Source organism: Thermobia domestica, chromosome 16 (assembly GCF_964235325.1).
Source record: "Thermobia domestica chromosome 16, izTheDome1.hap1.1, whole genome shotgun sequence".
NCBI classification, from domain to species: Eukaryota; Metazoa; Arthropoda; class Insecta; order Zygentoma; family Lepismatidae; genus Thermobia; species Thermobia domestica.
Genome location: NC_137469.1, coordinates 157,070,921 through 157,096,150, shown reverse-complemented (window position 1 = coordinate 157,096,150; position 25,230 = coordinate 157,070,921). Strand labels below are relative to the sequence as shown.

The following is a 25,230-nucleotide window of genomic DNA, read 5'->3' as shown; positions in this document are numbered from 1 at the left end:
ATCTTTAAAATGAAAAGGCGAAAGGGCGTAAGTGATTCCAGCACATTCCAGCAGAGGTTTCCAGTAGAAATTAAAACATTTTTAGCACGTAACTTTTTCCTTAGATGTAACAATAATCATACTCTTATTGTACAAAATTTGAAATTTACATAAGAAAAATCAAATGAACACGAAGGCATTATGTTCAACAAAAAACTTTAAATCGTTCTCCTCAAAAATCGTAAAAATCAAGATAAACCGCCACTTCACCCCTTCACCGACGATATATCTAAATAAGTAACACAGATTTTGGTTAGACTCTGCCAGATTTGTGAGACACAAATTGGGTTGATCGAAAAAATGCCAAATTTATTTCTCTAACTATCTAATGATACAAGTAAAAATAGGAACTCTTTGATGGGGTGGTCGCCCACTTTGCCTTCTCCGCAAGTCCGACATTTGTTGAAACCGGAGAAGCAGGCCCGTATGAAGGGAGGTCTAGGTGCACCGGGCCCCCCTAAGTTTTTGCTGGTCCACCTAAAAATTTCACGGTAGGCTTGCAAATGAACTATAATATGGTGATGAACTACGTTTGAATCACCTGCAGAGAAGACAAAATTACTTCACCTATTGATTGACAATCGTAGCAGGGTTGATTGCTTTTGATGTATTAGGCTAGTTTTACACTGAAGCATTTCTCGTAGCAGATGTGCTGCCAAAAATCTCGTATAATATTCTATGGCATCAAAAGTATATGGTACTTTTACACGGTAGCATTTTGATAAGCATCTTGTCGTGACGTAGTAAACAAATCACTGGAGAAGAGCGCAATTATGGCTCCGAAACTAAAAACAGATTTCAGTCGCTATTTCTTCTAAAGCCCTTTGTCGCATATGCTTATTATGATACAAAGGACTTTTAACTTTGTACAAACAAGGATGTTCCTAATGTTTTTTAATCAGCATAATAATATCATCCCTACTCCAACTAATTTTTCTTTACTACAAGTCAATTTCCCACACAAAACAAAGAGCAAGGATATTTGGCACAAAATCTTTCGCTTCCTTTTAACACACCACGGCGCTGCAATTGGACCAGAAATGCTACGAAATAGAGCAGGCTCTATTGACAAGAAATACCATAGGATATGCCATGGTATGGGAAATGCTATAGCATTTGCTACTTTACACGGTAGGATATCAATGATACGATTTTTGCTACGAGAAATACTATGATAAATGTTTCCGTCTAAAACTAGCCTTATTCTATTTTACAATAAATCTTTTCTTTTCTTAAATTACTTGAGTATCCAAAATGAACATGATCCACCCTATTACGACATCTGATATCGAACAAAGGACCTCGAAATTTTGAATGAACACGTTGAAAAAGTTTGAGATATTTTTTAATACTATTACTAGGCCAGAAATTGATATTCAACATTATTAACGAGAACCTCCATTGTTAGTAAGAAAAATGGTAAAGAACCAATAGGTGGTTTCCTTTTTCAATATAATTAGATTTCTAGCTATTCACATTCAAAATTATTGATGGTAATTCCATATTCGAAATTTACGCATTATTTCTCTCACGTTGTAAGATCACCCCATATTGATCCTTTTCTTTTCACACTGAAGTCAACATAAAGACTCGATAAATAATCAATAAAACCATTTCAAATACAATTTGATTGATTGATTTACGTTTATGTCATTTGTCAGAGAGGGACCAGGCATGTATACGATGAAATCTACAGTTTGAACCATTGCACTCTGGTGCTTTCCCCACTTGCAATCGAAACCAGAATCTTGTGCACCAAAGAAACAAGAGCTAGCCACTAGACCAGCGGAATGAGCAATATGGAATGAGAAATTTAAAATAAATTGTTAAATTTTAAAGAGACAGCAAGCTTGATTCCAGAACTGTCTGAAAATCTCAAGTAAAAAGCCAATTATGCATATTTTACTTTGAAAATCTTTTAATGAACGTAATTCTCAACTCCAAACATCACTTACATGGATCAGGGAGATCGTATTCAACATCAAAAACCACACGATCGTCAATATTCTTCAGCATGTTCACCATCTCTTCGTGTTTAAGACCACTTGTTCGAATACCATTCACAGCAACTATTTGATCACCCACTGCTAAAGCGTCACTACGATGTGCAGTACTTCCCTGTCTGATACTCGTTATCCTTGGACTGAAGCCTTTGTCAATTCCACCTGAAACAAAGGAAAAACAATCACAAACTGCAATAAAGAAGATTTGATGCTTTTATCAATTTCATAGTTTTCAAGATCATGTGATCATGTAACTAATAAAAAGTGCTCACGCTTGAATACATTTCTAACTGAACATTTTACACTAATTCGAGAACACTGAATTCAAACTAACTCATCCGTCCGTCATATCACTATAAAATGTCCTCAAAGTTGGAGAGTTTGAATTGCCGCTTATGTTGCCTGATTCATTGGATTTAGACCCTGAAATGAGAATAAAGTACAATTAGAAATTTATCCAAAAGTTAGTACTTTTAATGTTGACATATAAGCGGTACTTCACTTCAAGGACCCCAACTTTGAGGTCATTTTTCTCGTGACGCCATGGTAGGATAAGTTTAAAAATTGTTTCATTTGATTCAGCATCCTCAGATTAGTATAAACAGCGCAATGAGAAATGTATCCAAGCGTGGCCACTTTTTACTACGGGTGTTCTTTACGTCACAAAATTACCATAATACCATAACTGAGATTGGGCACTCATCAGGAAAAGAATCTGGTATTACTGGTTTGGTTTATCTAAGCATGCCGTGAAGTTGCAAACTAATATACTTGTTTACAAGTGAAGTCAGTCGTATGGCAGGGTCAGGCCCGTAGCCAGCCCAAAAATGTAGGAGGGGCCCGGCTGAAGTTAGGGGGGGCCCGATCCAACCATATGATAGTTCATCACCATATTATAGATCTTTTGCAAGACTACTGTAAAACTTTTAGGGGACCAGCAAAAATTTAGGGGGGGCCCGGCCCCCCCTAGACCCCCCTTGGATACGGGCCTGGGCAGGGTTGCTAGAGATACTAGCTTTACTTGAGATTTCTTTTATATGCACTTTTTAAAAAGAAAATCTAAAAGGATATGCTGAACCAAATCAAATTTAATGGAAGAAGTCGTGTAAATACTTGAAGTCTTTCTTAAATAATATCAAACAGTATATAATAGTAAGAATCTATGTATTAATAGCCGTGTCTGTGAACAAAATACTTCAGATCCAAATTAAAAGTGACTACGTTGGCGACTCTTAATCTCTTGAACCACCCGACCGATCTCGATCAAACTTTCAACATAGATAAGGCTCAGACCTGGGATGTTTTCCTCATTTTACTTTGACGGCACAATGTAGGCGAGAGGAAGGGGGAACATATATGTAAAAAGAAATATAAGTGACTGTCTTTGTGACTTCATCACGCTTAAACCACTGAACCGATCTTAATCAAATTATCAACATAGATGAGGTTTGGTCATGAGGTGGTTTTTATCATATCCCTTTAAAGGTAGAGCTCAGGGTAGAAGGAGGGGAGGGGAGAGAGAGATAAAAAAATAATAAAACTTAATAACTCTTGAACTACTTGACCGATCTCGATCAAATTTTCAACATAGATGAGGTTCGAGCCTGGAAAGTTAATATTTTCACTTGGATGGTAGAATCTATGCCAGGGGGAGGGGAATGGGAGAATAATATATAAAAATAAATAGAACTTAACTCTTCAACCAGCCAAACGATATCGATCAAATTTTCAACATACATGACATTCGAGCCTGGGATAATTTTTATCTTTCCGTACCCCGCAACACGGGGAGGAGAGAGGGATATATAAAAATGATCGAAAATGACCAACATCAAAGAGCTCTTTAGTAATAGTATAAACGAAACATATTACTATTTTACCTTAATTTAACCCAGCGAAATCGGAGTGCGTCTTAGATTCGAGGACGTCTTAAATTCGAGTAATTATCGAGAAATTCTTAATTAAAGATATTAACGTGTTATTAAAACTACTTTGCTAGCCATAAATACAGGTGTATTTAAATTTTGCATCATATTCAATCATTCAGGCAACAATAGTGTCCTGCGCTTGCGCAGCACTTGCAGGCTTGCTAGTATTAACTTCGTACGTCAACAGCAGTGGCGAAGTCCTTTTAATATCGGAATGCATTACTTTGTGCGGTGATTTTTTTTTTTTTTTTCAATTTTCCATTTCAAATTACAATAACCACTTTAACAATATTATACATAAACCAAGAAATGGACAGTGTGTATTGACTTTTATTGCTCGTATGTTCTGTCCACCCTGTAAAATAATGCACAAAAGCACTAGGACCTCTACTCCCTCAATTTCTTCAACCAATAACAAAATGTAAACACACAACAGTGACTCCACAAAACAAACGCATGAACTTGTCAGATAGGTAATACTATTTGTATCAGCATTGCCTATTCAGGGTATATTTCTCTATTAAATTTGATTTCATGTTCAATTTCTCAGACAGATGCTACTACATAAAAGTAAAACTAGTAATGAATATTCCGCTAAAATAACATGCTCTACGAGTAGGCCTATACCGTAATAAAAACTGTAATCAATAGCATATTCGATCTACATATCATACAGAGTCGTATTTAAAACGAACACTTTGAGCATGTGTTCGGAAGAGGGAAATATGAGACAGCATTTGTGTATAGGATGATTTACAAAATATTTTGTTAGTTTGGGGCCTAAGGTCCAAACAGACTATAAGCAGTGCTGTGCAGTGGAAAACCAGCGCTCGGGGCGGAAGTATACGACGGCGCTCTTACACATATATTCCAAGTAATTTTTCGTCTCTCTATTCCTTTTTTCTTCCGAATTTTGCGCCCCCTTACTTCGGTACTCGGGATCCTCGTCCCGGCGACACGGTACTGACTATAAGTAAAAAGCAAACGGAGCTATGCGTGGTTTCAAAACAAAATTTCCTTGGGAATTGTACTTGGGTCTCCTGAAGACCGGAATGCTAACAATTTAGTCACACGGAAGCCCTGATGACTTAAAAATCATTTATGACTATTAATGATGCTCACTGTGTCTGTGGGTTCTCCCGTTTCCTCCTACATTCTCATTCCATCGATTATTTTATAATAACTGGCTTTCATTTTTTAAAAATAGATTCTTTTAGCCTAAGGAGCATAAGTATTATTGTTTATTAAATTTTGTTAGTTGATGATGCTTTTAATGGTTCTCTTGCAAGAAATTTCAAACTAATTTAATATGATTCTAAATGAGTTCGACATGATCTTCTGGAATAATAATAATAATAATAATAATAATGGTTTTATGGATGTCCCGGGGAAATTTTCTCCCCCCTCGAGCTACGAAATTCCTTCGGGGCCATCGCAAAAATTGTAGAGCGTAAAGCAATGCAAATCTTATAAAAATCAATTAGGTCTTATTATTGCAAAACTTAAACGCAAAGTTTGGGTTGCGTTCACCCAAACTCCTACAGAATGAAGCCACGTAAATTTTACTTTATCAATGATAATTCCATGAAATAAAACCTAGTTATTACATTTTCAGCAAAGTTATCTCACTATTCATCTATATATTAGAACATTTTTGTCATTGAAGAAAAAAAAAAGTCTACAAAGAATTTGTTAGAACTTGAGAATCCACTGCATCTACCAATTTTGATTTTTTTTCGTTTCGAATTACAGCTTTTCCTTGAATCTTGATTTTTTTGTTTTCCTTTGGAAAATACGATTAATAATAATAATAATAATAATAATAATAATAATAATAATAATAATAATAATAATAATAATAATAATAATAATAATAATAATAATGTAAACTCGAAAAAGCGATAGTGTGAACTGTAACTTCTTCACTAGAATTGAAATTTTAAAATCACCCCAAATTTTCCCAGATAATAAAACATTTTTCCCCCGATGCTACGTTTAACATTTTTTAGATTCTTTACATCTCTCTGCACATACCTTATATGCATTTATTGGCTGTAACTTCTGTGTACAGGGCTTCAGTGAGATTGATGAGAGTTCGCCTACTTTACACTAAGAGGCTGAAGAAATACACATCCTGGTAGAGTAGGCGTATATATCCTCATTCTCTAGAGGGGGTCATGCCTTACCAAATAATTCTTAAATAAGTTCTCAGTTCATCTTTGACGTATAAGACAGCGTCATTAAGCCTTGCTACACAAGCACTCAACGATGTAGTCATTCGTTGTAAACAGTAGCGCAGCCAGTGGTAGTGGATGAGTGAAATACCATTTACAGCATATAGTAACTCATTCATTTACAAGGAACTGATACAAGCTGCGTTTATAATTTGTCAGAAAGATAACCTATGCTGGAAGTTTATGCTATTGTGAATAACAATTATAGTACTGTAAGATTCAGTATACTATGATGAAACGTACTGTAACTTTCAATATGTATAGCGTTAATATTAATAGATTTGTGTTCAAGGAACTGGTCTCACTCATTCCTAATAGAATCTAGGCAGATAGGTTAAAAGATTTCCCCATTAGGAAATTGCCACTTTTTACACTGATAGAGCATGGTTAGCAGAGGAAGAAAATGTTTGTTGGAAATCAGGCAAATGCATCTTTTGCCAAAAAAAAAAAAAAAAAAAAAAAAAAAAAAAAAAAAAAAAAAAAAGACCCTATGATGTCATCAGGAAGCTATTTTTCGCAAAAACAGGACCGAATTTAAAACTTTCCACGAAATTCACCGAATCAACTTTTCTTTTTTAAACTTAGGTTTTCCAGGTCAACAAATCCAATGGTCACTATCAAAATGCTTTACCACCTGCCTGGAAGTAGATGTTTATATGTCCTATGACGTAAACAGCGGAAAACTCGTAGTGAAGATTGGAATTTGCCGTTCAACTTGTCACTAAACTCACCAATCGCGTAAACTTCTTTCAAACGTAAGTCCTCGGCATCAAGAAATCCAATGGTCACCATTAGAATGCTTCACAACTCACTTGGATCCATATAATTACACAGGGACTATGCCGTCATCAGCTGTAAACGTTTCGTGAAAAATCTACCATGACGCTTGGCATCACAGGTAAAAATGGATATGAAAAGGTAGGGGAACGCATGACGGCACACCATCCCCCATGCCTATCTTTGCCCATTGTATTTTTTTTTAGAAAGTGGGAGGACGCCATGTATATTTTCTGAAAGTTGGGGACGGCGTCCCCTCACATTCCCTTTACTTTTATCCCTGCTTGACACGAAATTAATCAAATCGTGTCAACTTTGCTTTCCAACCTTCGATTTTCGACGCCAAAATCTCCAGAGGTCAGAATTAGAGTGGTGTAACATGTATTTGGTCTAGGAATTAATTCGTGCGGTTTTACAAGAGATGGCGTAACTAGCTTATTATCCCATAGTTTCGTTGATCCAAACATGCGTTGAAAACTACTGTCATTGAGCATCTTGTTTAGTATATGTCAGTTGCTTGAAGCGGAAACAACAACATTTTTTCTTCAACTGAAAATGGCGCATTTTGTGCCTGATAAAGTGTATTTGCGGGGAGTTATTCTTCATTGCTTTAACATGAAGAAAAGTGCTACCGCAAGTCATCATATTTTAGTGGAAGTGTTTGGTGACCATGCTCTAGCTGAGTGAACGTGTCAGAAGTGGTTTGCACGGTTTAAAGGTGGTGATTTCAGCTTGGAAGACCAAAAGCAATTTGGACAGCCAAAAGAATTTGAAAATGAAGAATTGAGAGCATTGCTTGATCAGGATTCGTGTCAAACGCAGGACGAACTTGCAGAAGCATTTGGAGTTGAGCAAACAACAGTTTCCAAACGTCTCAAAGCCATAGGAATGATTCAAAAGATGTCTTATTGGGTTTCACATGAATTGAAAAGAAAGACGTTGAAAGAAGAAAAACCGTTTGCGAATTGCTGCTTCAAAGACAGAAAAGGAAGGGATTTTTGCATCGAATTGTAACTGGTGATGAGAAGTGGATTCATTACGAGAATCCTAAACGAAAAAAGGCCTGGGTGAAGCAAGGTGAACCAGGTCCTTCACAACCGAAACGAGATATTCATTGTGCAAAGGTTATGCTGTATATATGGTGGGATTTGAAACGTGTGGTGTACTATGAACTTCTGAAACTTGGTGAAACTATTAATGGACACCGCTATCGACAACAATTAATGCGTTTGAAGCAAGCTCTGGCCTGAAAACGACCAGAATGGAATAACAGGCATAATAAACTTATTTATCAAGATGATAACGCTCGACCACATGTCGCAAAACCGGTCAAAACCTATTTGGAAAATGTCGGATGGAAAGTGTTACTTCACCCGCGATATTCACCAAACACTGCTCCGTCTGACTACTACTTGATCGATTGCATGAATAACGATTTGATTGGATAGCGGTTCACTTCTTCAGAAAATATCGAAAAATGGATCTTTGATTAGATTGCGTCAAAAGATGAGGAATTCTTTCGACACGGAATCCGTAAATTGCCTGAAAGATGGGAGAAAGTAGTGGCTAGCGATGGACAATATTTTTGTTAACGTATTCATTTACTTTGTTTTTGAAATAAAGCTTCAATTTTTATTAAAAACCGCACGAATTAATTCCTAGACCAAATACTTGGCAGTGGATAGGTTTGGGCCCTATGATGTTATCACTTGCTCTCCCTCTGTATGTGTATATTGGCGGTGAAAACACATTTTGGCCTACTGGCCCACCACCTATATGTCCCAAAAAATAAAACATATATCTTTTTGCACGAGTTTTTGCTATTATTTAGTAATAACCCCACCACGGTCGGTTCCAAGCTTGTGCTGAGAAAGGGGGAGGGACCCCACTTTGTTCTTGGTGTCCGGGTGTACTCGGAGGAGGAGATAGGCGTCAGGAAGTGCGTGGAAACCCATTACTCTCGTGTATCCTTTTCCCGGGACAAGGTTTCATTCTACAGATGTCAGTGCAATTCAGGATCACAATATACTGGCAGAGGTGAGGCTTCGGCTATCCTCCGCAATGGGCAACTAGGTGATGCTCTTGGGTCTGGGAGATAAGACTACGTGGCACCCCAATACGTATGAAAGGGGGGTATTCAGGGCTGTAGTCGAGGATATACGGCGGCACACGCCGTATACCCTCTGCTTAATCTTGGTCATTAGAGTGTACCTTCTGCTTCAAAGCATATAAACCTTCAAACACTTGGCTTCAATCACAATACTGCAAATCACTGTAATCAAGAGTTATTGCAAAACTCGCTAGTGACAATTGTTGTGAAGAATCAAAAGATGCGTTTTTGAGTGTTTTTAAGTAAAGCAGTGCAAATAGCAATGGAAAAAAAATGTAGTGTTGAAGGTAAATAATAAAGTGTTCAAGCTTTTAAAAATTTTTTTAGCAGTGTTATTTAATTATTAAAAGTTTTCATGTGATAAGTGTGGAGTAGGTTCGAGTTAAGAGATGTGAATAGCTCCAGGGGAAAAATTTATTATTCCACAGGAAGTTAATGGTGGGGTGTTCAAGCTTTCTGTTTCGTGTTATTATTATTATTAGGGATATTTATTATTATTATTAGGGCATTTAAAAAAGTGTTCTAGTGACAAGTTGAGGACAATTAAAAGTTTTATTGATCAAACGGACGCAAGTAGCTTCCGGAGAAGACTATCAAGGCTAGTGTCACGTCTTATATTTTGTCGAAAGTTTTCATTATTATTGTTGTTACAAGCTACTATTATTTGGATATTACACATGAAGAAATTAAAACACAAAATTGTTAGTTTTAGACTGAGGATATACATCGACGGAAAATAGCGTATTTTTGTTCTGAGAGGATATCCAGGCGTCTTGAAAATCGATGGTTGTGACATTTCAATTCCTTAAAATATTGTTCTTTGCTGAAGAGAACCAAACTTGTTTGGTATTTTTTTTTAGTTAAGGTATGAATATTTTCAATACCACCCCAATGTTGATATATAACTTTGACCAATACAGAACCTATTAATTGAGAAAAAATCATTTTGTCTTAACGATTTTAGAGAATTAAATTTAGACATATTTTTCTCGTTCCTTCTTGGAGTGAGTTGGTTCTTTCTCCATACCTACACCCATTTACGTTATTAACGGTCTGATTTAAGTAAGAAGTATCATGAAGAAAATAACATGAAATGTTTTTAGACTATAAAACGGTAATGTATTCTTTATGTCTTATGACAATCATAGATGATCACAAACAGCGTATACCTTCTGAAAATTACGGCTACAGCACTGGGGGTAGTGGTGTGCCCAGGGGGAGAGATCCACGCTCTAGCGAGGGGATGATGTTGGCACGGTCCTCAAAGAGCGTTTCGTGCGTGTTCTTGGGTCCGGGATGGGATACTAGTATCCTAACGCACACTCGTACCTCAAGTGTTGGAGAGGTAGAGGAAGGTATCCTTTGTCCCAGAGTTTTCCTTTTCTCCTGAGTACAGGATCCACGACCCTGCCAGGGGAGCCGCCGCTCCCAAATGACCATTGTCTTTAAACGGAGACAGTCTACATTAGCCATTGAGTCTGATAATGTAGTTCACCTCTGCCGTAAATAGAGGATGTTCCATATTGCTTGAACGGTCCACCGAGGGAGAGTGTGATGGTCCTTCCCAATGGTGGGCTACACGTACTATTGGGTTCAGAAAGTAGCTTAGCTACAAAGTGTACGTGATACCTAAATACTTAAAAGATAGGTAGCTCCGTATTACTTGGGCGAGCCTACTAAGAGAGGTCTACTTGTAGACGGTCTACATCAGTCATTGGCTCTAGTAATGTACAGTACCTCTACCGTAATTAAGGGGTACACTTGCTTGGACAATCCTACCGGGAGAGGAATGTCATCTCCTTTGCCTGCAAGGGGGTTGAACGGTAACTGAAGAAAAGTACCTATCCCAAGTATCTGGGTAAGGATTTTTGGTCTCAGTAGAAGGGAGGAAGCCCTGGAGGATAAGGAGCTGGCATCAAATTCAAATCGTAACTTACCACGTACGATTAGATCCGGGATGAGATACAGGAGTATTTCGAAGTATGCGCGGTATCTCTACGCGAAAGGCGGTAGTCAGTGAACGTACAGAAGTAGACAGGGCTGGGATTGAACAAGCCCCTCGAGCATTCCTGGGGCTCCCGGATTGGATTAGGCTCTGCCAGGACATGGTTGCACCGTGGATTCAGTAGCTTTTGTGAGATCATACCAGAAATCTGGGTAACAGCGAGGATGGCGGGAGGTAAGCTTGTCTTAACGCTCGGACACAATGCCTGCAGAATATTGGAGGATCTGACTCGCTAGCAGGACCACCTCGATCAGTAGGTTAACTGTACGCACTCAGGACTTCGGCCTGGCCACGCAGTGAGGGTATCCCACTCCCGTAGAGAATAGGGGTTACATCGTAATTGCGAATCAAGTTAAAGGGACACACCTTGACCCTTGTGCAAAACGTCCACATTTGAGGAAGTAAAGGCCGGATGCATCCAGCGAGGCCGATCCAGAACTTAGTACGTCTAGCCAGCGTGTGAAGTGTATGTTCCAAGTCTTTGAAAACAACGATACTGATTAATCGTTTTTGTTGCAGGATAATGAGCTGCCGTGAGATTTGTTACTCACTATGGCTAAAAGAAAGTCACTATATTTTCTTCCGTCGGTAATAAAAACTTCCTCTGTGCACATTAGGTATGAAATTGCAGTGACAAAACTCTCTGAAATTTAAGTGAAATCGGCTTCAGGAAGATTATCGATGTAGCAGCTATACGTAAAAAGCATAGCTCAACCATCACCTTTACTTAGTATTTCTATGAAGATTACGGAATATGTACATTAGCAGCAAATCATACTTTAAGAATTTGTTAAAAGTTGAAATATTTCACTTTAACGTCCCAGGGTTGTGCCCATTAGGCTATTATTAAAGCAGGTGAATGATTATGGAAGAAATGGTGAAATGAGAAAGTGGGGGGGGAATGGGAGTACCCCGAGAAACCTCACCGACACAGTGATGTCCACCACAAACTTACTTGGCTGGGGATCGAAGCAGGCCGGTAGCCAGCCCAAAAATTTAGGGGGGGGGACCGGCTGAAGTTAGGGGGGGGGGCGAACAAACAATATTATAGTTCATCAACATATATTTCATTTGCAAGCCTACCGTGAAAATTTTAGAGGGAGTCAGCAAAAATTTAGGCGGGTGCGGCCTTCCCTAGACCCTCCTGGATACGGGCCTGGATCGAAGCAAGGTCCGCACACACCAGAGGTAAATGCTCTACCACTGAGCCACTGTGTCCCCCCCCCTCCCCAAAATGTGTTAAATATAGCTGATAAACTATCTATTGTAAATGTTTCTTGTATCAGCAATACTTGACTCCCGTTTAATGTTGGAAGAGAGGTGTTTTTTTACTCATTTCGCAATTGAAAATGTTTCGAATGTATCCATCCTACCGCCTATCGGGAACTATGTTAATAAATAAATAAAATTTTGAAAAAATTATTAAGAAATGTTTTAAACAAATGAAACAGGGTGACTTTTCTTAAAGTTGTATCTTGGGATCTTATATAACACCAAGGTGATGAAATGCGAGATCTACTATTACTGTGGGCTCCAAATCATAACCGGGGCTTGAACCCGGTCTACAGATAATCATGTAACATCATTCTTTACAGTGTGTCGTTTCCCACCACACCATCTCGCCTCTACGAGAGTTGGGTTAGAGGTCCTGTCCGCTGGCTCCGGCTATGTAAACAAAGAAGCTTCTTTTTCTTCTCACTACAGTCAAGTAGGAATCGAAGTTAGAAGAGTGTAAAACACTTTGAATATGGGTTACTAACCTCGTCACCCACCGGAAAGAGTAGTTATTTCGGCCTCTTTTTTTCCTTTAACATCCTTCTTTGTTCTTTGTTAAACCCTCTCAATTTCGGTTGAGGAGTTTCACTTTGATTTGTTGCCATAATAAACAGATCATCACCGCAAGCGATATATTAAGTGTCTAGACTACGTTGGATTACGTGCCGCAAGGAAACGTCACTCGTTTTAGTTAATATTTTTGTTCTTCTATCGAATGTAAAATGAGTCGACTCACCGACCCTCATGGAAGATACATCAAATGCCGCAAGTATCCTTGGCTAAGATTTTGATTACTTTACCACTCCAATCACCATCAACAATATTTCTCACTGACAAATCTCCACAATTTAATGACTTTTTCTCCTTTTGTTCTATTTTAGTCGACGCACGCTTTGTTGTGTCTTCATTTTCTTAAGTCTTCCCAGAAGTGATGAAAATCGTCAACATGGAAAGGAATCTAATTTTGTATAGAAAAGAAACGTTCAAGCTGAAATGAGTACAAAGGTTGAAAAATTAACAGATGAGAGCTGCACTCAGTACAATTCATATAATAAGAATTATGCACCTACTAATCAGATCATGTCAATATTGTGAGTAGGGTCTAATGTACGTAGCAGCGGCGGATAGTGGGGTGTAATAAAAATTATATACTATATTCTATAGTTGAAATTGACATTATCCATCTCCGCATCACAGAAAAATGGCTGGACCGTTTGAAACGGATCTTTGAACATATAATAAAAAAAAAATCCTGAGCGAAATTCTTTCACTTTCATTAAAATATGTATTCCTAATTAAAGAGGGGGTGTACGCCGGAAATAGAAAAAATGAAATGAAATCTTTAAGTTTAACGTCCCACGCTTATGCCGGTTAGGCTAAATGAGACGGCGATAATGAGAAATGAGTGAAATGGTGGAATGAAGAAAGTGGGAGGAAACGGGAGAACCCCGAGAAAACCCACGAGCACGGTGTTTGTCCACCACAAAGTCCATACGGCGCGAGCTGGGATCGAACCAGCGACCCCAAGCACCGAAGTAGGGCTGTGCGATATCGAAATTTCGATATCGACATTCGATATTTTTCTGATATCGATATCGAATAGATATATCGATATCGACAATATCGATATCGATATCGACAATATCGGATATCGATATCGAATATCGATATCGACAATATCGATATCGAATATCGACAATATCGAATATCGATATCGACAATATCGAATATCGATATCGATAATATCGAATATCGATATCGACAATATCCAATATTGATATCGACAACATCAAATAGGCCTATGGATATTCAATATATTGATTGGTCTTGAATATTCATGTTGATGGGGGCCGCGGTAGCTCGGTGGTAGAGCGTTTACCTCTGGTGCTTGGGGTTCCGGGTTTGATCCCAGCCCCCACCAAGTGAACCTTGTGGTGGACAAACACCGTGTGCGTGGGTTTTCTCGGGGTTCTCCCGTTTCCTTCCACTTTCTTCATTCCACCATTTCATTCATTTCTCATAATCACCGTCTCCTTTAGCCTAACCGGCATAACCGTGGGACGTAAAATTTAAAGATTTCATTTCATTTCATTCATGTTGATATAAATAATCTGGTCTCAAAACGTTTCAATGGGGGATATCTCAGAATACTTGTTAGTCACAGAAAACAGACTCGTGTTCCTTCTAATCCACCACTCTTTTCTCCGAAAAAGTTAATAAAAATATTCATTGAATTATTTCTCAGTTATCATATTGGTCATCATTGCGGAAATAATGAGAGTGAAACACGATGACATAGAATATGCGTGTTTTATTTGTGTGTAGGTGTTTATTTCATATATATGCATTTGTGAATGTGCACGTGTGGCGATATGCGTTTGAGAGAGAGAGAGAAGTTCTTTCTATATCATAACACGTGCGTGTGTTGTATTTTAAGCTCACGCACAAACAATACTTGATCCAGATATGGACGATAGAGGTCGTGGTGGCTCAGTGGTAGAGCGTTCACCTCTGGTGCATCAGGTCCCGGGTTCAAACCCTGCTCTTGCCAAGTGAACTTTGTGGTGGACAAACACCGTTGCGTGGGTTTCCTCGGGGTTCTCCCGTTTCCTCCCACTTTCTTCATTTCACCATTTTCATTCATTTCTCATTATCACTGTCTCCTTTAGCCTAACCGGCATAATCGTTGAACGTAAAACTCAAAAATTTCATTTCATTTCAGATATGGACGAATGACGTACCCGATCAACAAAAGCAAAATCGGGGAATCCCCGTTTCTCTTTTGTGCTAATCATTTGATGCCTCACTGCAACAGGAAATCGATGCATATCTTTCAGTGCCATCTATAAACAGTGGTGCTATTCAGCCGGTTCGCACCGGTTCGCTAGAATCGGTTGTTAATATATTTCGAGTTTGCTAAACCGTTTGTTATACCAGGCATAACAGTAAATTTTATTCAGTTATACCCAAGAACGAGCAAGTTTCAGTTTGTTTAGCTTTGTTCTTAGAAATTCTTACAGCTACAGGGTTAGATATATGATCTCTCAGAATAAGGTATAAGCGATTTTTTCTCAATTTCAAATGGGCTGGTTAGATATCAAGAATGAAAACTGGGATCACATGAGTGCAGTGGTGAGGGTTATTTACATTTGAAACGCATACATACCATTATCAATAATTGTTGATCCATTGCTGGGTTAAGGTGTTTCCAATACTTCTTGACAAACATCTATTTTGGATAATTCGTTTCCAAGTTATTCGCAGTGCTACCTAATTTTGTCACAACACCTTATATTGGGTTGCTGTGTAGGTCTCTACTTGTCATTTGTGGCATCCAGTGAAAAATTTGCCTTTGTCTATCTTGTATGATTTGCTTCCTAAGAGAGAGGGAGAGAGACAGGGGCGTAAATAAGGGCCCCGCAGACCCCGCATTGCGGGAGCCCAGGCCATCACGGGGCCCCCAAATTGCGATGTAGGACGTAGAAAAGGGCCCCATTCCACGTTGTCTGCGGGGTGGCCCCCAAGCCCTTAGTTACGCCACTGGAGAGAGATATCTTTCTATGTATCCATCTACTATCTCTCTCTCATATATAGATATATATATATAACCAGTCACCAAAAATTAGAATAGCACCACTGCCTACAGATATGGAAGAAAACCTCCTTCACTGGAGGAAATCTCATGACAGTGAATTTCCAAAATTAGCTCTTCTGGCTCGTAAGTATTTGTGTAGGTACCAGCGTTCTATCGGAAAGAGTATTTAGTTGTGGATGCAATATCATAACTGATGCTCATACTTCACTTACAGTTAGTGCAGAGCATGCGAAACAACTGATTTTCTTTCCATGAACAAAAGAGCTCGTTCCTAAATAGCAGTGTCATGAACTTCAATGCTTCATACATTTCTAGTTGAATACTCAGTGCTAATAGGCATATTTCTAAACAAGACAGTTATTGTTCATTTTTCTCTGTATGTGTGATGTGTGTGTTTGTGTTCTTCTAAGTTAATCCGTTGGCTTTACAAATTTAACACTTGGACTCTATTTTAATATCCAATTAAAAAAAAAGCACGCGATCAATCGAGATCTCTTTCATGTTATTATTAAATTGATAATCTTTTTGTATTAAAGAGCTTTACGCAAAGACGTGACATCTCCCACATGAACTGGAGAGGTTTCTTGTTATTGGTTTTGTGCAAACTCATATCTGCTAAACCTTACGTCTTATACCATTATTCAGTTCTGCTTAGGAAATCAATTTAGAAAGGTTCTAAGTCATTTCTAATAACAGTGCACCTAATAATGCATACTCTAATACTTAAGCAAATCCAAAGAAATAGGGATGGAGGCTTTTGTTTGTTTTAGTGGGCTGAGTTACGTGGCTCAACTTACATCTAGTAACCACATACAAATAAACGGAAAATTACTACTTTGCACAAAAAACTAGTAAATTCTTGTTTCCCTGTCTGTTTACATTTAAGCAAATTTTAGCACAGGCATTTGATTTTTCACTCGCAATGGCAATACAGCACAAACATTAATTGTAGTGAGGATATCAAGTTGACTCGGTTAAGGAATGCAGCCATGTTAATGATGAGAAATATTTTGGAGGGCATAGCTCCCTGGCTCTGCACTGGTTTTGGATTTATCTTCGAAAGGAACATCATTTCTGCCCAATACAATTTTTGCACAAAGTTTGGTTTGATTCGGTGAAGAAGTGTAGCCGATAATATAAGTTAAATACACAATATTTAGGTGGATTAAGTAGACGTAGAAACATCCCTACCCCACCGCCGCCGATTTGGACTATCTTCAAAAGTAACCAAATTTTTAACCCATACTAATCCTCTGTAAATTTGGCTTCATTCTGTTAAGAAATGAAGTCAAAAGAGAAAATTAAATATTAACATGGAATGTTGGGAAGCATACTCCCCAAGCCCTACATTAATTTGACTCATGAAACAGGGCGTTTTTCTGCCTCATACGAGTATCGTGCAGTTTGGTTTCATTCGGTTAAGAAATGCAAATGCAGCTACTATCGCGAGCCAAAAAGCGTTTTATATATATATATATATATATATATATATATATATAAAGCAAAACCCGCCGCAATTTTTTCGAGGAAGTGTGAAACACCAATAGCCCTATCGAATATCGACAATATCGGATATCGATATCGAATATCGACGATATCGGATATCGATATCTAATATCAACGATATCGATATATCGACATCGATACTTCGCACAGCCCTACACCGAAGGTGAACGCTCTACCACTGAGCCACCGCGCCCCCCCACGCCGAAAATAGAGTACCTTACGATCCTCTCAAGTTAAACAGAAATGAAACAAGGTGTATATATACTTCGTATTAAAAATAAGTGGACACGTGTCTCAACGTTTCCGAAAATTCTGCTTCTAAGGAGGAAAAGAGGAAATTTTAAGTGAGGAAACGGTTGAGTCGTTTAAAGTGAAATTTTGAACAAAGCATATGAGTTGACTTTTTATCACCACCCTTTGATTGAAATACGAATCCTAAGGGGAAAGGAGATTTAAAATTTTCGGAAAGAATAACGGTAGTAACCTTTTGGAATGAATTTTTGAACATAGCATTGGTTCGACGTGAGTTTTAGTCATTTCACTTTGATTTAAATACACACCCTGAAGGAAAGAAGAAAGATTCAAACACACTTTCCAGATAGTTTCCATCATCTATTATTTTCGTGCGAGGAACAGGTATTATACACAGGGTGATTCTTTATAGGGTTTACAACTTCAATCAGTCACAATTCTTTATTGGAACCACATACATACTTGGTTTATGTGCCATTATACTGCAAAACATTCCAAGGGTTTTGTGTGTGACACATCCATTATGGCTCAATGTATGCACCTGTGGTCAAAGGCGTCGATCCTGGGGGGCGGGGGCCCTGGCCCTCCCAAAGCTCATGTGGGCCCCCCTAGTGTATTTATGAATATACAATATTTGGCATAATTTGAATGCAATTTGTCTTAACATCCTCATATATATACCTTCTGCGTCTGAGTGCCCCCCCCCCCAAATTTACAGAGAAATCGGCGTCCTTGCCTACGGTCATCCTGGACACATCCCAACGAAAGTTGATTTCCTGCCAAACAGTAGCCAGCATTTCGAAGGTAACGTCTGTGATAGCTGTTATGATGCGATGTTTCAGTTCATTAAGATCTTCAGGTAGGGGAGGGGTGTACACCTTCACAAATTCCCACAGGAAGAAGTCAAGTGGCGTGTAATCTTTAGACCGTGGCGGCCAGGAAATTGGTCCACCACGACCTATCCAATTATCCGGGAAAGGCTGATAAAGAAATTCCCTTACGTCTATCAGGTAGTGCGGCAGGGCGCCATCTTGTTACCACCATAAGCAGCCATTGTGGTCATCTTAATGTAACTGTGGAAAAGCAAGTTCTGGAGCATATCAAGATAGGCGATGCCGATGATTGTGCTCTCAGGAACGAAGAATGGTCCATACACCTTTGCTCTGAAAAAAGCGCCAACACGTTCACTTTGGGGCTATCACGAACCAGCTCCACGTGCGCATGTGGATTTTCAGTGCCCCAAATACGACAATTGTGTGTGTTGATTCGGCCGGAAAGGTGAAAAGTTGATTCGTCACTAAATACCACATTGTTCAAGAATGACTCACAGGGCCGGATTTAGAGGAGTGCACCGGCGCACGTGCACCCTCCTCCGTTCTGAATATACACTATCTAAAGTGAGAAACTGGCAGTGAAACTAGCAATACTTTCTTAAATTTCATGTTGTGTTTCAGTTTTGGGTTTAAAAGAAAGCGGTTTTGCCAAACACAATAGTGTAAGTCAGTTCCTCATACACATCACAGATGACTAAAGGCATTTTAAAAAAATAAATTTGATTCAAATGTACTGATACTTATTGGTGCATCCCCCCCCCCTTAGAAAATCCTGGATCCGGTCCTGCTTACTCATTAGGGATAGTACCGAGACCGAGACCGAGACGGACTTTCAAACACCGAGACGAGACCGAGACCGAGACAGACCTCTATAAATCGAGACGAGACCGAGACGAGACTTAGGTCAGTCTCGAAAGTCTCGGTCTCGTCTCGAATATTGATATTGATAGATACTAAAATTACCTTCACTCAAAATTTGTTTCGTTGCTGTGTTTGATAATATGAGAACGGTTGACTCATGTACAGTGGCGTATTTAGGGGGTGGTTATCGGGCTCAAACCCCTCCCGAAAAAAAAATGTGATAATTTTTGGCATTGCACGTACAACGCAAATGTTTCTTACTCGTTCCTCAAGCCTCTCCCGAAACAAAATCCACTGCTGATGCAACTAGAATTCATCTCTCTCTCTCTCTCTCTCTCTCTCTCTCTCTCTCTATATATATATATATATATATATATATATATATATATATATATAGATAGATAGATATAGATAGATAGATAGATAGATCTGGTCGCGTTGCCACCGAGGTCCGCCCTGCGCGGGTTCCCGGGGACCCAACTTTAATTTTAAATGGAAGCAAGGGGTGAGTGGTACCTCTTTCGATAGATCTTGAAAAACTAAAAAGCGTTGTGGCAAAAGATCTTTTATATCGGGCACTGTATTCAAAATGGCCGCCAAGACCTGTTGCCTCTATCGGATACAGTAAAACGTGCAGTACCACTAATATGAAAACGGTTGAACATAAATGAATCGAACAAAAATTCAAACAGAAAATGTCATGTGGCACATCGATTGATATTGTCGCGCAGACTCCCAGGGCCACACTTCATGGGGCCTAGGGCGCAACTTCAAAATTGTAAATGGAAACATGGGGTGAGTGATACCTCGTTCGACATATCTTTAAAAACTAAAGAGTGCTGTTGCAAAAGATTGTTCATATGGGTCACCGTTTTCAAAATGACCACCAAGATATGGTATCTGCATCAGGTAAAACGTCCAGTATCACTAATATGAAAACACCGGAATGAATATTCGAATGGGAAATCACAGAGGGTATTTATCATTCTATAGCTCGGGAATGTTGCAACAGTAGAAAAGATGATTAGAGTGAAAGTGCCATAATAGAAAGGAAGAAATTTAACTTCTAGAAAATTATCGCTCCAACCTCACTCCGTAAGTGAGTGAAGCGGGAAGGATCGGTGAAATTGCAAATGAGAGCCTTAGTTTTTTGCAAATTGTATCTACGAAACAAAGTTATTTGAAATATGTTTTTAAAAGAGATAAACGTCTTTGTAATGGGATAAAGTATATAAAATTCTTGTTAAATGGTACCTTCCATTTTGATTGCGCGCAATGGTTTGATGCGGAAATGAATCAACTGAAATGCAAAACAAATTTGTCGAACAATGCAATTTTAGAACAATGTTTACGAACGTTGGTTTTCTTCAACAGTCCTCTGCATGATATTATGATATTGGTTCGATTCTTTTCCTTCTGTCTGCTGTTCCTTCCATGTGATGAGTTTCACTGAAATGTCCACAGCTACATTCCGAATAACTTTCAGCGGTAATTTCAGTTGTGATCCTTGGTAACGAAACGGTACATACTGATGCAGATATGTCCCAAAAATCTTGCACGCAATGCGTTAAATTATCAGGGCGAAGAGGCGGGTAAAATGTTGTTAAACTTGAATTTCACCTTATTTTTATTCACCTTATTTCACTTTATTTTTATTCATTATAGTACCAGTCATTTGTACACACAAGTGTTTCAGACAAACCACATCTATTGCAAATAAAAGTGAGGTTCTCGTTTGAGATTTTACCATTCATTCCCGCTTCACCTACTTACGGACAGAGACCGGAAAGATAATTTTCTATCATTTCCTCTTTTGCATCATGTCAATTATATTTTAATAATCTTTTTCTCCGTTACATTATACTCGAGCCGTGGAATGATAAATACCCTCTGTGCTTTCTTATACGAGTTTTATTCTGTTCATTTATCTCGAACTATTTTCATATTAGGAGTCTAGTGGTACTGGACGTTTTATCTGATACAGGCACCATGTCTTGGCGGCCATTTTGTAAACGGTGACCAATATGAAAAATCTTTTGCCACAATACTGTTTAGTGTTTCAAGATTTATTCAACGACGTATCACTTAACCCATATTTCGGTTTAAAATTTCTAAGTTTGGCTCCCTCGAAAGGCAGCCCTGGGAGTACCGCGAGAACATTATTCGACGCGCCCCATCCTTTCCTGTTTCACTTTCTGACTGTTCGTTTATCTCCAACTGTTTTCGTATTAGTAGTACTGGACGTTTTATCAGATACAGGCATCATGTCTTGGCGGCCATCTTGAATACGGTGACCGATATGAAAAATCTTTTGCCACAACGCCTTTTGCTTTTTAAAGATCTATGGAACGAGGTATTACTCGCCCCATGTTTCCATTTAAAATTTTAAAGTTTGGCCCTGGTATCCCATGAAAGGCGGCCTCGGGAGGCACCGCGACAACACCATTCAGTGTCCCCCATGGCATTTCCTATTTGAGTTTTTGTTTGGTTCATTTATGATCAACCGTTTTCGAGATATCTCTGTGGAAAGATTAAAATGGGCCATCCTGGATATATATAGCCATCCTGGATATACTCTGCAATATCACTAGATAAACAAGCAATGTTACTAAAGCAAAATAAAGTTGTATTTTCTCAAATTGCGCTACGTAAAGTATTACATATTTCTAATTTAGTTATTTAACAAAACCACAATAGCCCACACATTATTTAGTGTAGCTTGGAAATCTCTAATAACTCAAATGACATGGACAGTGCAATGCGCATCAACTGTACCTTAGCGTCAAATACTATGATCATGGTATAATATATTTCGAATGAATGAAGGAACAAAGCTACAAGAAACGGAAAATTTAAATGTTTCTAAAGACTTTACTTCGAAAACGCGCTGACATATCACGTCTCATCATGCAGATGCTTCCAGAAGACATATGCTTATAACGCCATTTACAACAATTGTTATTTCAAATCGTTTCAGAGATACCAAACACATTGGTAGTGATTGTTATACGGCTTATGACGTATTTGTATTAAATTTTTATAATGATTATTGCTTTTCTTTGCTTCTATAACATTACAACAATAGTTTCTGGTGGTTTTAATTACAAGTCGCAGTTACATTATTTTAAGCAGTGTTGCTCACTTAAATAAATTTCTAAATATTATTCTAAATATGTGCAAATAGATAAACTGAAAAATATTTTAAAATTACTCGTAATTTGTTTCATGGTGCAAGAATGATTTCAAGAGACGACGTTTTTCATAGTCTTTGGGCTACTTATAACGTTAATGTTTAAGTCTTCGTTCCAGCAATACATGTAAATGCAAATTGTAACTGAAATTAAATGTAACTGATATATTTTCAGTAACACTAGTTGTTCCCGCTAAGCCTTATGCCTGGTGTACACTTTAGATTAAGAGCGTACTTAATTAAAAGTTCTAATTACATTCTAATTACATTTCACTTGCTTTAGTTTGACCACCGACCACCTCAAACTCGATCTATACCATATAGCTATATGCAATTATTCAAGGACTTACAGTTAGTAATACACAGTGTTCACTTTTGTTTTGTTTTGTTTTAGTTTAACGTCCCACAGTTATGCTAGGGCTGCTAAAGGAGACGTGTAGCTAATGATTATAGTGGAATCGGAACCACTTCGGTCGTTCAACTTTACCCCTACCGGAAATCGAACTCCAGACCACGGGAACCGAAATCAAAAGTGCTAGTCGCCAGACCAAATGGCGGTCCTCACATTGTGCTGATTTAAATTCCGTCAGTGTTTCCAGATCTGAAGATTAAAAAGTAGCGTGTCTGTACTCCGAAAGTAGCGAATTCGAAGTATTTGCAGCTCAAATATATAGAAACGAATACTGATGGTGCTAATGAAATAATTTAATATGAGCTGGAAAGTGTGCTGGACGTATTGCAAGAAGAAATTATGATTGACGGACGAAAACAATTCTAGACTGGATACCACGAGACAAAACCAGCCTAGGAAACCTCCCCAAACAAGAAGGTGTGACGAAATCAAGAGCCACTGAGGAGTAACCTGGGAAAGAATTGCCCAAGTTAGATAGTTGTGGAGAAGAATTGGAAAGACCTTCATCTAGCAATGGATTGATAATTGTTGATTATGATGATGGTGATGATTTTATTATATCTGGACCTCGGAGGTAAACTAAACCAAGTCATAATTTCGTAATTTTACAGATGCAAAAAGCCGGTTCCTCAACTAAGACTAAATATATTACTTTTACTAGGTAAGGTAGGGTAAAAATGGATCCAAAATTTAATGAAAATCATAGAGCGAAAAAAATATTTTTGACTATTCAATTCATCATGTTGCAGCAAATCTAGGAAAATTAATACAAAAGAAAACTAGAAAGTTAAGAATGATTTGTTTTGGAGATAGCTCGAGTTACCTATATACTTATATAATATGTATGTCCATGTTTCGCAAGTAATTTTTAATCAATATAAAATTTCTAGGTAATGAAGCAAGATTAGTTTTCTCGAATAAAGATTGCATGCACCGTTGAGAGCTCAGGAATAAGATTAATCTATGTTATGGCACTGGATATGTGCTTACGTAATGCATTACGACCTTATGAACTTGTATAAGACACAGAATGCACTTAAAATGAGACGCGAACTATATGAAACAGCGGACTTTGAATCTAACTTGTTTTGTGATCCAACTCGAGACCTCAGATAGCAAAGATGAGTGTAGTAGCTCCCACCACAAGGTTCAGGACGTTCGTGTTATAAAGTGTCAACTAAACACGGAGATGTGAAACGGTAATATAACATTTCATCAACTTCAAACAAAATACGTATATTGTAGTAATAATTTAACCTATTTGTTAAGATAGTGAACGTTATTTTTGGTTTTTAAAATGACAGTCAAAGCAGAATGTATTGAATAATAAATGAGAAATTGTAAAGTTTCAATTTCGGTACGATTAAATACATTCGTGCTGCTATGTGTTGCGTTATCCGTTAGGAGGTATTGAACAATTCTGATTCAAAGGAAGGAAATAAACTACTGTAGAGTACTGGAGTTAATTTAATAGAGTTTAAATGTATCCGCAGTTCTGAGGCTATATGAGACAAAGTCTATTGCTGAGAGTCAAATATGAGTTCTATTAGGGTTTTAGCGTGATATATCCACTGATCATTGAACCTGGAATACGCGCATGGAAAGCATTACCACTAGCAAATTAGCTACGAAGAGGTACACGATACCATAATTCTAAGTCAAAATGAAAAGAAAAAATAAGCGGAAACGACAGACTGTACGAGAATGATAGTTTCACTATTTTAATTTCACACTATTTATTTCGAGACTTTCGAGACTTTCGAGACGAGACCGAGATTTGGTACTCGAGACCGAGACCGAGATCGAGACAAGCATTTGTTGACCGAGACGAGACCGAGACCGAGATGGTGATTTTTTACTCGAGACGAGACCGAGACCGAGACCATTATTTATCAACCGAGACGAGACCGAGACTGTGCAAAGTCTCGTCTCGTCTCGTCTCGATACCATCCCTATTACTCATCACCACTAATGCGATCCAACATGGTAACACAATTCATGTCCAGTATATTTATCTGCTTCACTCAGTGCTTGAACCAAAGACAGTCTGTATGTCTTCATGGATAAACGTCTACGCAATACACGTCAAACAGTGGTCTGAAGGATACTAGTTTCTTGTGATGAACGTCGTGTAGGTTTTCAAGGACTGCGGATAAAACTCTCTCAAACTGCTTCCACCACATCGTCAGTCACGGATGAGCGTCCTGGAG

The 25,230-nt window shown here is 38.3% G+C and overlaps 1 protein-coding gene across 3 annotated transcripts in view; it reads right to left on the bottom strand.

Annotated features, from left to right (window-relative positions):
• LOC145673479 (glutamate receptor-interacting protein 1-like) overlaps positions 1 to 25,230 on the bottom strand; it is a 310,017-nt gene that overhangs the window by 105,370 nt on the left and 179,417 nt on the right. For all 3 annotated transcript variants that reach the window (XM_081743214.1, XM_081743212.1, XM_081743213.1), the window contains exon 4: positions 1,995 to 2,204. In XM_081743214.1, coding sequence (XP_081599340.1) covers positions 1,995 to 2,204 — 210 coding nt within the window. The remainder of the gene's footprint in view (positions 1 to 1,994; positions 2,205 to 25,230) is intronic.